The 12,772-nt window shown below is 36.8% G+C and overlaps 1 protein-coding gene across 1 annotated transcript; it reads left to right on the top strand.

Annotated features, from left to right (window-relative positions):
- The first annotated feature begins 9,728 nt into the window (after positions 1 to 9,728).
- LOC149204769 (glutathione S-transferase U16-like) lies at positions 9,729 to 11,195 on the top strand. The gene is made up of 2 exons (XM_089393365.1): positions 9,729 to 10,106; positions 10,251 to 11,195. Exons 1-2 carry the CDS (start codon positions 9,771 to 9,773, stop codon positions 10,620 to 10,622), a joined length of 708 nt encoding a protein of 235 aa, XP_089249491.1. The 5' UTR covers positions 9,729 to 9,770; the 3' UTR covers positions 10,623 to 11,195.
- The last annotated feature ends 1,577 nt before the right edge of the window (positions 11,196 to 12,772 follow it).

The raw sequence follows: 12,772 nt of genomic DNA, 5'->3' as shown, positions 1-12,772 counted from the left end.
TTCATCGTCGATGTTTGTATTCTCACAGAGATGGCAAAACCTTTCCATCCATGGTGTTTTAGGAACTCCCCAACGACCCGTTTCACTATGGAGCTCTTGAGAGTTCATTCTAATATTGGCTATATTAATTTTCTTCTTTGAGCTAGTTAAAACACAGAGATACTTTTGATCTTCTAGGGTGGGGTTGATGACCTCCTTATAATATATTAATTTTCTTTTAGCTCCTAAATCTTTCTCACACCACACTTTTTCTTTGAACTTAGAAGTAACAATATTTTTAATGTTATTAATGTTTTGCAATGCAACATTCTCGTCGATCTCCCAATGGTTTAACCAGACCCCAGTGTCTTTATACCAATCTCGTTTGAGCCTTAGGTGGCTTTGGCTGGAATTTAAAGCTAGCTTAGGAAGTCTATGGTCTCCTATGTTATTGAGTTTGTGCTTGTACAACAGAAGCCTAGTCATAGCTAGGCTCTCGATAGGGGAAAGACCCACTTCTTTAAGGAGAATAGGATAGGGTGTGTTGCTTTTAATTTTGAGGTTACAAGTTATAAAACGATTCTGGATTTGCTCAATCTTTCTCCAGGATTCTCTAGAGATGCTACAACCCCAAACCTCACATCCATATAAGATAACTGGAGTGACTAAAGTTTCAAAGAGGAACTTCTTTCTATCCCACATTACAAGGGTTGTCGTTTTACAATTATTTTCAAGACCAAAATAAGCTTTCCATCCCCCATTAATCCTTTTCTCAATGTTATAGTTCCAGTTGAGCTTGTGATGAATACTAATTCCTAGGTACTTGTAGGAATACACTTCCTCCAAGTTACTATTTTCATACATAAAATTAGCGGTCCTTCTTGGATTTGATAATCATACCTTTTGTTTTGTCAGTGTTAACAATCATACCAATGGTAGAGCAGAAATCCTTAAGAAGTATAAGTTGCTTATCAAGATTAGATGGGCACCTTGCGATAAGAACAATATTGTCAGCATAGAGAAGAAGGATGATGACTATCCTAGCTAAGATCGTGCCAACACATCCTGCTTCCTCTAAACAACCTTCTAGCTTGTCGATGTAAATGCCAAATAGGGTAGGGGAGAGGGGGCAGCCTTGTTTAACTCCAATATTACACTTAATATCTTTCTACCACCCTTCATTGCTCTTTAACTTGGCAATTATATTCTCGTATAACCTTATAGCGGTAGCTTTCAACTCAAAAGGAACCTTTAGCTCTTCTAATCTGTTCCAAAGGTTATTTCTAGGAACCATATCGAAAGCCTTTCTAACGTCCACAAAGTAGCAAAAGACATTGGATTTATCATTGTGGCATTCCTCCACAATGATCCTAAGCGTAACGAGGTGGTCTCTTGTTGAGTGTTGCTTTCTAAAACCCGCTTGGCCTTTAGCCTGCTTACCTTCACTTTCAGGCCATATGCTCAACTTCCTTTCCAAAATAATACCATATAACTTGGCTAGGAGAGGGCTGATCATAATTGTCCGATAATTAGAGGGGTTATTTGTATCGCCACTTTTAAAAATAAGGATAATGAGGCTTTGAGTCCATGGTTTAGGGAGACCTTTTTTGACCGCTTGATTGAAAAGCTTGTGAATGTGGGGGATGAGGACAGGACCTCCAATTTTTTAGATTTCTGCCTGGTAACGTTGAATGTCCTTAGCTTTCCCATTGGCCAAGAGATTAACCCCAAAATCAATGTCTTCTAATGAGAAAACTTCTTTCGTTGTGAGCAGGGTTTCAAAGTTATCCATGACATTTGGAGATTCATAAAGCTTTTTAAGATAGAGATTCTAGTTGTGTAAAGCAATTTTATTATTATCTTTAGTTTTCCTAGTTAGAATCTACCTCCGGAATTTCTTATAGAAATATGAATTTTTTTTTTTCCATATTTCATTATAATTCTTTAGCATAATATTCTTTTAGTTATATATATTTGTAATTTATGAGGTATTAATATAATATATTATCTTTCTAACCAGTTTAATAAATATTGAATGTATATTATATTTTATTATAAGTTTTTTTATTTATTTTAATTATTATTTATATAATTATATTTTTAATAATTAATTGATATTATTAAATATTTAATAAATATATATAAGTTATATACTATTATAATATTTTCGGTAATGTTTTAGTTTGATTTATTGAATTACATTTTTGTCTAAGTCTCTAGAGTATTTAATCTTTTTGATAGATCATATTATCTATTTATGTCTTAATGATGAATCACATTGGTTGGTTTGAAATGCTGACCTAAAAATTGCTAGTGTGATTAATCTAAAAAATTATTTCTAAACATTATGAGTCACAAAAAATTGCTGATTTGATTAATCTAAAAGAACTATTTTGAAACATTAATCGTCACAGAAAAAAGACTCCTTAGAAGACGAGCATGCCAAATTTTAAAGAGTTACAAATGTAACTAGAAGAACTCTTGAAGAAGGGGTACATATATCCAAGTGTCTCACCTTGGGGTGCCCAAGTGCTCTATTTGAAGGAGGATGTAACCTTAAGGATATATATTTATTTCATGTATATGAATAAGGTTAACATAAATAAAAAATATCATTTACTAGGAATTGATGATCCCTTTTATTAAATGAAGGGAGAAATAATATTTTCCATTATCCACCTAAAATGAGGATATCACTGAGTAAGAATCAATAGAATTAGAACATAAGAAAGATGGAATTTAGGACACGGTCTAGGCATTATGAGTCTTTAGTGGTGCCATTTGGGTCATCAAATGCAACATTTATTTCTTATGCCAATGAATAGATTGTTCAAAGGCGTGCTAAAATTTCTTATTGTTTCCTTTGATAATATTCTTATATATCCCAAGACAAAGGAGAAGCATGAGAAACATTTGATTTCCATGCTATAGGTATTGAGGGACCACTAGCTAAGTGCCAATATAAGTAAATGCTTATTTATTACAATTTGATCCACTATTTAGGACACATTATCTCAGAGAAATGAACAACAATGGATCTAGAAGATACTGAGGAAATCAAACATTGTCCTACACCAAAGAACATATCAAAAGGTGAGATCACTTACGAGTGTAGATGGTTAATATAATATAGTCATTGAAGATTTCTCCTAAAGTGCAAATTTAATCACTTAATTGAAAATAAAGGAGTGAAGTTTGAATGCACTTTAAAATGTGAAGAGAGTTTCAACAAATTTACTTACTAGTGCACCTATATTAAGTATTGTTAAGCGAAATGAAGAGTTTGTGGTGTGTATATATGCATGCAAGGAAGGACATGGTAGAGTTCTTGCAAAAAATGGGAATATTATTTTTAATGAGTCTAGGGAGCTCAAAGATCGCCAAAACAAAATTATGACATACATGAATTAGACCTATAACTATTATTCATACACTAAAGATGTGAAGTTATTATATCATGGGATGACAATTTGAAATCTAGACATATCGTACTCGTATGAAATTTATATTGTTGACAATCTCTTGATAAGTAAAAGATGAGAGTGGTATAGGAAATGAATTTTAAATTGCTCGAAGCACACAAAAATCTCACAACCCCATTACATTAATAAACCATCAAGTAAAACATAAACACCACTAGTTCTTTGCTACTTTTATTATATCACTTCCATAAAAATTCAACATATAATTTGAAATTTGAACTTATTAACATCGTTATCAACAACTTCACAATATCTTCTTCTCCATATTTGGCATCTAGTCCTAATGGTCTACCTCGACCCATCATGATATAAATCCAGCTTGTGCCCACAATCCTACTATTTAAAATGCCATCGTTGTTTCTCTCCATTTTCCTAAATTGAGATAAAATGTGAACAGAATTGAAAAGAAAGAGATGTAGCTCTCAGGTGTGGCCTGCACCTGGAGACTACACTCACCAACAACAGAGAGATCACTCTCATGCACTCTATTATTCAACAATGAAAGATTACATCATTAAATACAATACTAGGAATTAGGAAGTTGCACCCAAACCCCTAAACTTTAGGAACTAATCCTAAACTAGGGAGAACGTTACAACAATGTAACCATTTTCTCCATTAATATAAAATAATATTAATTATTTTTAACTGCCCCCCTTAATGGAGAAAGGGTTCTCCTGGACTCCTAGCATCTTTCTAAACAATTCAAATTTCACTCGTGCAAGAGGCTTTGTGAAAATATCAGCCACATTGTCACAAGTTTTACAATATACAACAGCAATTTCTTTAGACTGTATTTTCTCTCTAACAAAATGGAACTGAGTGTCTATATGTTTGGTGTTTTTGTGAAACACTGGATTGTATGCTAATTTAATGGTGCTCTGGTTGTCGCTTTTGATGGAAGTGGGATTCTTTTGTTCTTTTCCTGCATCTTTGAGAAGCCTCCTCAACCAGATCGCTTCACACGTTCCTGCACACAATGCTTGATACTCAGCTTCACATGAAGACAAGGCTACAGTACTCTGCTTCTTGCTGCTCCAAGCTATGACCCCGGAACCTATGTTGAATGCATAACCTGTGATGGACCTCCGATCATCCAAGTTACCTGCCCAGTCTGAGTCTGAAAAACCTGCTAGAGTAACATCAGATACATCAGTGTATAAAATACCATAATTAACAGTACTGCAAAGATACCTCAACGCACTCTTTGCTGCTATCCAGTGACTTTCAAGCGGTTTCGACATGAATTGGCTCAATACACTAACAGAGTATGCCAAGTCAGGTCTGGTTGTTGTAAGATATATCAGGCTGCCAACCAGCTGTCTGTACATTGTGGCATCAACCTCCGTAGTGCCATCATCACTGTTCAATTTCAGATTCTGCTGTAAAGGTGTCGCTGCTGCTCTACACTGATCCATACCAAACTTTTCCAACAGATTTCTGGCATACTTCCCTTGGGTAAGAAAAGTTTGCCCAGTGTCTCTGAATACTTCTAATCCCAGACAGTAGTGAAGGCTTTCGATATCCTTCATCTCAAAAACTTGTGCCATAAACCTTTTGATTCCTCTGATTAAATCATCTGCATTTCCTGTTATAATCATGTCGTCCACATACAAAGAAATCAAAATAATCTGCCCCTGGTTATTGTACTTGGTATACAAATTTGGGTCATTTAAACTTCTATGGAAACCATACTCTACAAAGAAAGAATCAACCTTTTCGTACCAAGACCTGGGTTCTTGCTTTAAACCATATAAAGCCTTTTTCAATCTGCAAACAAGATGTTCCTGCCCCTGCTTTACATATCCTTCTGGTTGTACTAAGTAAATTTCCTCTTTTAAATCACCATTTAAAAATGCAGATTTAACATCAAGCTGGTGTAATTCCCAATTACATTTAGTATCTAAAGCAATAAGCATTCTTCTTATATTTAACTTTGCTACACGTGCAAAACTATCATCAAAATCTATACCTTCCTGCAGTGAATATCCTTTTGCAACCAGCCTAGCTTTTAACTTATCTATACTTCTGTCTGCATTCATTTTTGGTTTAAACAGCCATTTGCATCCTATGGGTGTTTTATTCTTAGGCAGCTCAACTAAATCCCAAGTATCATTTCTAAGAATTGATTCCATTTCTTCATTCATTGCAGCTCTCCATTCCTTAAATTGACTAGCTTCTTTATAATTAGAGGGTTCTACAATGTTCAAAACTTTTGACATCAAAGCATAGTTTCTCAATTTTAATGGTAATTGAGTCTTCCTACCTGACCTCCTTGGTATGGGACTTACCTCAAATTTGTTTTCTTCTGCTATAACTGGACTTGCATTATCACCTTCTTGTTGTTCTTCTTTTTGCTCTTCTTTCTGCTCTTCTTCCTGCTCCTGCTCTCTTTCATCTTCGCTGCTTTCCTCCAACAACAATGGAATGTGCCAATCATCACCAACGTCATCTTTCCCTTCTTGTACCTATTCATGAAACACTACATCCCTGCTTGCAAATGTCTTACGAGACTCAGGATTGTATAATTTATATGCTTTAAATTCTGTGCCATAACCAACAAAGATGCATTTCACAGCTTTAGGATCTAATTTCTTCCTATCAGCTTTGGGTATATGGGCAAATGCTTTTGACCCAAATACTCTTAGATGGTTTACTGCTGGTTTAAATCCATATAGAGCTTCAAAAGGGGTTTTGAAGCCAAGATACCTGGTAGGACTTCTGTTCTTCAAATATACAACAATATTAATAGCCTCTGCCCAAAAGCTATTAGACAGACCCTTACCTTGTAACATGCTCCTTGCGCACTCCACCAAGGTTCTGTTTTTGCGCTCTGCAACTCCATTCTGCTGTGGTGTGTGTGGCACTGTATACTGCTGAACAATCCCGTGAGATTTGCAGAATTTCATGAATTCCTTTAGCTTGTATTCTCCCCCTTGATCAGATCAGAGAATTTTTATACTCTTACCAAACTGCTTTTCCACCAAGGTTTTAAATTCTATAAAGCACTGGAAAGTCTGACTTTTCTTGTTCAAAAAATAAACCCATGAATATCTAGTGCAGTCATCAGTAAATAACAAAAAATAGTATGCTCCTCCTAGCGACCTTGTCTGCATAGGTCCGCATACATCAGTGTGCACTAGTTCTAAAACATCTGTTTCCTTCCTCCTATCATGCACAGGAAACTGTTCTCTATGCATTTTTCCTAAGGCACAACCATCACAATTTAACTGAACATTACGAAAGATAGGGAGTCCCTCGACCATACCTTTCTTCTGCAATAACATGAGGTCCTACAAATTCAAATGACCGAACCTCTGGTGCCAGAGTTGTTCGGCTGTCGATCCTCCTGCAACCATTGCTTGCTTTGGTATGCTTTTTGCATCCAGTTTGTATAGGCTTCCAACTCGCATGCCTGTTGTAACTATTTCATTCCTGCAATCCTTTATCACACAATGAGTCTTGAAGAACTCAACTTGCATGTCTTGATCAGCCATCATGGATACAGATATCAGATTTTTCTTAATTCCATGTACATATAAAACATTTGTATGGTGACTAATTTTTCCATTTGGTAACTTAACTGAAATCACCCCATGACCTATAATCTCGTATCCACTATCATCTCCTAGATATACTTTTGATCCATTTATACTTTCTTCTAGACTATCAAAAAATTCCTTTTTACCTGTCATGTGAGAGGATGCTCCGGAATCGACATACCAAATGTCATCTTCATTAGATGCTGAAAGGGCACAGTCTACTGTGAACAGTCGAAATTCATGACTGAAGTCTTCTTCTTCAACAAAGTATCCTCTGTGCTTTGCATTTGCCTGCCTCCTCTTTGCATCATCAGCCTGCTTCTTATAACATTCTCTCTGTATATGACCTGTCTTTCCACAATAATAACATTTCTTTTCAGAATGATTTGCAAGCATACCTTTATGAGAATGCAGATTCTTATGTGATGTTCCTCCTTTCTGCTTTGATTGCTGCTGTGACTGCTTTCCTTTGGATGATCGTCATTTCGCCATCAGCGCAAGATCATCACTCTGGGGGTTCAAGTTCTGCCGCCGCTCCTCCTCTTGCTGCAAGATCCCAGTGAGATCATCAAATGAGGGCGTTTTCTCCCTTGCCGACACTCCAGTGATGAACGTTTGAAAATCATCACGCATCCCATTCATTGTGATTGCAACAAGATCTTCATCAGACACCGCCACTCCTATGGCCACCAATCCATCTTTCACATCTTTAATTCGCGCAACAAATGCAGTAGCAGTCTCCCTTTCGTCCATCCTCATTGAAAATAGCTTGCTTTTAAGTGCCAAGACTCTGCTCGTATTATGGGTCTCATACAGACTTTTGATTTTCGTCCAGATGTCCGCGGACGTTTTACAGTCTCTGATGTGTGCAATAACATTGTCTTTCACAGACATCTTCAACAAGACTTTGGCCTTGTTCTCTCATTTTTCCCAATCTTGCTCCTGTGGCCCTCCATTTGGCTTCTGCTCATCGCCGGTAACTATGGACCAAGCATTCACACCTTCGAGCAAGGTCTGGATCTTGAACTTCCAATTCGTGAAGTTAGATCCATTAAGTTTACCAGACTCGTTAAGGTAAGATTCCATCGTATTACTCATTCTGAATCTACCCAACAACAAAAAAAAACAATACATGTCAGTTCGATCTGTCACTTCTCGATCCGATCTATCACCTCTGGATCCGATCTACAGTGTCTGGTAATCCTGCTCCAGTGAGCAAATTTGGCGTCTTCAATACAGCCGAAGATCCGATCTGATCAAAAATTGATCTGATCTGCCTCTCCCAGATAGATCTGCAACTTCGCTGATCTGCACCCCTTGCAAACTGCCAAACGAAGTTGAGGCTTCCCGCAGATCCCCTTGAAGGAAGATTGGCACGTCCTCAATCAGCGTGCGAAAAATCCTCTTTCTGTTGGCGTGATCCCAAGCGAAAAATCCACGCCAATTAAAAATCGGCGCGAGTGATCTTTGCTGGCGCGGTTTCCTCCTTAAATTCCACACCAATTGGACGTTCTGGCGCTCTGGCGCGATTTCCTCCTTAAATTCCGCGCCAATTGAACGTTCTGGCTCGATTTCCTCCTTAAATTCCGCGCCAATTGGGTGTTCTGGCGCTCTGGCTTCTCTGACGCGATTAATCTCACAGAATCCGCGCTAATTCCCCCTCCTGGCGCTTCTATCATCGCAAAAAACGCGCCAATCTCCTCTTCACTCAGAAAAAAAAAAAATCTGAGTCCGAGCCAGGTGTTCTACAGTCCACCTGCTCAATTGAGCACAGAGCTCTTGTGTACACGCGGACACAAAGGCACTTCAAGCCACACAGGCAATTCTACTACACAGGTAAGCTAGCTACAAAGACACTTCAGCCACAAGGTGACAAAAGATCAGGCTCACCCAATCTGAGCTCTGATACCAAAATAAAATGTGAACAGAATTGAAAAGAAAGAGATGTAGCTCTCAGGTGTGGCCTGCACCTGGAGACTACACTCACCAACAACAGAGAGATCACTCTCGTACACTCTATTATTCTACAATAAAAGATTACATCATTAAATACAATACTAGGAATTAGGAAGTTGCACCCAAACCCCTAAACTTTAGGAACTAATCCTAAACTAGGGAGAACGTTACAACAATATAACCATTTTCTCCATTAATATAAAATAATATTAATTATTTTTAACTAATTGTATTTTATCTATCCTCGGCTACATTTTAGATCGTCAATCAGACAATCTTACATAAGTTCAACCTAAACTCCTCTTCATTTACCCACTCAGAGTATGGTCTTCTATGACGTGGCATAAAGCCAAACATTGTCTCGTACTTCAAAGATTCAAAGATCCCTGTTTCGTTTAGTTTCACCTGCTTCCTGGGTCATTGATCTCCCTTTAATCGGATGTCCCTTGGGGTTTTGACATAACCTCGCATTAACCTATGAGACAATACTACCAATAGTAGGCAACCTAATCTGACCCAGAAATCAAAGGAAAAACTCAAGTAAAAAGGATAAAACCGGATTCAAAATTGCTAGATAATCAAGCTAGCAACTTCATTAGAGAATTGTTTTGAGACGATAAAGTGAAATCATGCATTACGTCTGCGGTCTCTACTTTTAACTTTGATGGGATGTAAGGTCACGAAACAGCTAGTTTTCGTGCAAGGTTGGGACTCTTCTTGGAGCGATATATAGTAGTCGGGGGGAATTAGCAATAGCATATCCGAGATAGAAGAGGCAGACTCATAAAACTCCAAATATATTTTCAGAGAAATGGCAACGGAGGGGGAAAAGGGACAAGTAAAGCTGCTAGGTGTGACTCTCAGTCCCTTCGTGGTGCGGGTATGCATTGCTCTGGCTCTTAAAGGTATCGATTATGAGTTCATCCAAGAGCATTTCCTGCACCCTAAGAGCGAGCTGCTGCTGAAATCAAACCCTGTTCACAAGAAAGTTCCAGTTCTTATCCACAATGGAAAGCCTATTTGTGAATCCATGATTATTGTGCAATACATAGAGGAGGCATGGGGAAATAAGGGACCAAATCTTATGCCCAAGTATCCATATGAGCGAGCCATTGCTCGCTTTTGGGCTGCCTTTGTAGACGATAAGGTAATTTAATTCATTCATTAGTAATCGCCTGAATTCATATCTCACCGACCCTTCCCTTGTCTGGAATTTGTGTCTTCGAAAGTCCCAATTATGTTTTTTCTATTCCGTAACCAATATACTCGTGGTTTCAATGTGTGCGTTCAGCTCTTCCCATCTATGGACGCAGCTCTCTATGGCCCAGGCGAGCAGCTACAGAAAGCAGTGGAAGAGAGCGTTACCAACTTTCTTTTGATAGAGGAAGCTCTGCGAACCAACCACTGCTTCGCCGGAAAATTGTATTTTGGAGGGGATGAGATCGGCTCGATTGACATCGCATTGGGTGGTTTGTCGTCGTTTATTAAAAGCGTCGAGAAGGCTACCGAGAGCGTTTTAATAGATGCAGAGAAAATGCCGTTGTTGAGCGCATGGATGGATCGATTCTGTAAAATCGATGTAGTGAAAGAAGTGATGCCAGATCCGGCGGAATATATATCTGTTTGGAGAGCCAGGATGATTTCACCACCTACTGCTAATTAGGGCAAACCATGCCGGTCTTATAAGTTGAGGACAGACAGAAAGATTATATTTAAGATGAGTGCTGTTCATAGTCAGTGTCTTTTTATTCAGCTGGTCTTGAAGTAGAGGTGTTTTATGTTAATTAGTGTGAATAATGTTTTGGTGAATCTCGCCGGTACTATACCTAGCATTCCTCTGTTCAATGTACATTATTTATTCGCAAGAAGCTTTTGGTGAATCTCTCTGATACTGTCGCTGGTATCGCCCTGTTCAATATGCGTTGATTACGAATGTAATAGAAGATAATGAAATCCAAGTGTTTCTAGAATGTAACAAGTACATTATTTAGAATGAAATGCAGTCCTATGTTCAATGTACATTATTTATTCGCAACAAGTTTTTGATGAATCTCACCGATACTGTCGCTGGCATCGCCCTGTTGAGTCTCCTTTGATCACGAAATGAAATGCAAGCGTTTGTATAGAATGTAATACATAGTAACCAGAATGAAATGCAATTATTTTTGTGGAAAGATCCTCTATAGCCGCCATAAAGTGTCGCATCAAATCCAAGACTTTCGACAATAAACTTATATGGCACCATGTTGCATTTTGAAAACAATCTGGAATGTGAAAGGCAGTTCCTATTTCAGACCCCATTGAAACATAAATGTTTCTGACATGCAAGGGAAATAGCAGTTTCCTTGTTGCTAAAATGCTAAAGTCAACTTTGAAGGAAATATAAATGCAAAGAAACTGCTATAACCCTAGCATGTCAGACTGCATTTATGTTTCAATAGGATGTGAAATAGGACTCGCCGAATGTGAAAGGCATCCCGTCCCACTTGAAAACAATCCGGAATGTGAAAGGCATCCGGTCCCACTTGAATACAATCTGGAATGTGAAAACAGTCCGGAATCTGGGCTTCAAATTCTGTGGTTGATTCAATGTCTTTGGTCATTGTCAATCACCTTTTTCATCATTTTACCGTGACTTTCTAGATATATTCGACTTTGGGGATGTACGGAATCTGAAAAATTAATTTTAAAGTTCGGTTGGATTTGAAATAATTTGTATATATATAATTATTATTATTATGTTTGAATGGAAGGGGATGTAGGACATATGAAATATTAACTTTAATGTTTGATTTATTTTATTATTATTAATTTTTTTGGGGATATAAGATAATTAAAAATTATTATCATGTTTGAATGGATGAAATATTAACTCTAAAGTTTGATTGGATTTTTTTTTGAAAAATAATAATAATAAAATATTATTATGTTTGAATCTAACGGAATGTAAGGAATATGAAATATTAACTTTAAAGTTTGATTGGATCTTATTATTATTTTTTGGGGGAGGGGGATATAAGATAATTAAAAATTATTATGATGTTTGAATGGAACGAGATGTAAGGAATATGAAATATTAATTTTATATTTTGATTGGATTTTATTAATTTTTTGGGATATATAAGATAATTTTTAATGTGTATCGTTTTTATAGTTGTTATTATGTTTTAATAGAAAGTTTTATTTTTTTGGCATATTTTTTTATAATGATTATGATTTAAATTATATTTAAGGTAATAATGGTTATTATTATACTAAATAAGAAGTTTACTATAATTGTTTTGAGTCTCTTAAAATATATATATGATTTTTAAGTTAAAAAAAAAAGTAAGGAGAAGTTAGAATTTTATTAAAAGATATCATGATTATGATGTGATATTATGATGATGATGGTGGTGGTTAACATCCACTGAGACCAAACTTTGGCCTATCGGACCTAAAGAAACGAATTATTTAATTTGATTTAAGATTTTATTCCCATGCTCAAAAAGCTTCGATAGAAGTCTCCCGAGCTCACTATGATTTTGACAACGTAAAATGCTAGGAATGTCAGTATTGCAACAAAGATTTTGAAACTAAGATCTAATGTGGTTGTATGCGGGGCACACTAAGATGAAGTGATTTTCATCCTCCATGTTCGTATTCTCACATAGATGGCAGAACCTTTCCATCCATGGTGTTTTAGGAATTGCCCAATGACCCATTTCAATATAGTAAAGGTTATAATATTTTTATGGGCCATAAATAAACATGTAGAAGAAAAGCTATGTGTTGTATGTAAAATATTTGATGAATTTTCTGAGGGAAAAAAAT

Source organism: Pinus tabuliformis, chromosome 1_2, assembly GCF_031772625.1.
Source record: "Pinus tabuliformis cultivar Carrire ecotype Pingquan chromosome 1_2, CPIR1, whole genome shotgun sequence".
NCBI classification, from domain to species: domain Eukaryota; kingdom Viridiplantae; phylum Streptophyta; class Pinopsida; order Pinales; family Pinaceae; genus Pinus; species Pinus tabuliformis.
Note: the sequence above shows the minus strand (reverse complement) of the source record. Positions and strands in the feature narration are given on the sequence as shown.

Bases quoted from the DNA above. Each gene is read 5' to 3' on its own strand.
- LOC149204769 (XM_089393365.1), top strand. From the start codon at position 9,771: ATGGCAACGGAGGGGGAAAAGGGACAAGTAAAGCTGCTAGGTGTGACT. The intron at 10,107-10,250 runs GTAATTTAATTC...GTGTGCGTTCAG, and splicing joins CTGCCTTTGTAGACGATAAG to CTCTTCCCATCTATGGACGC.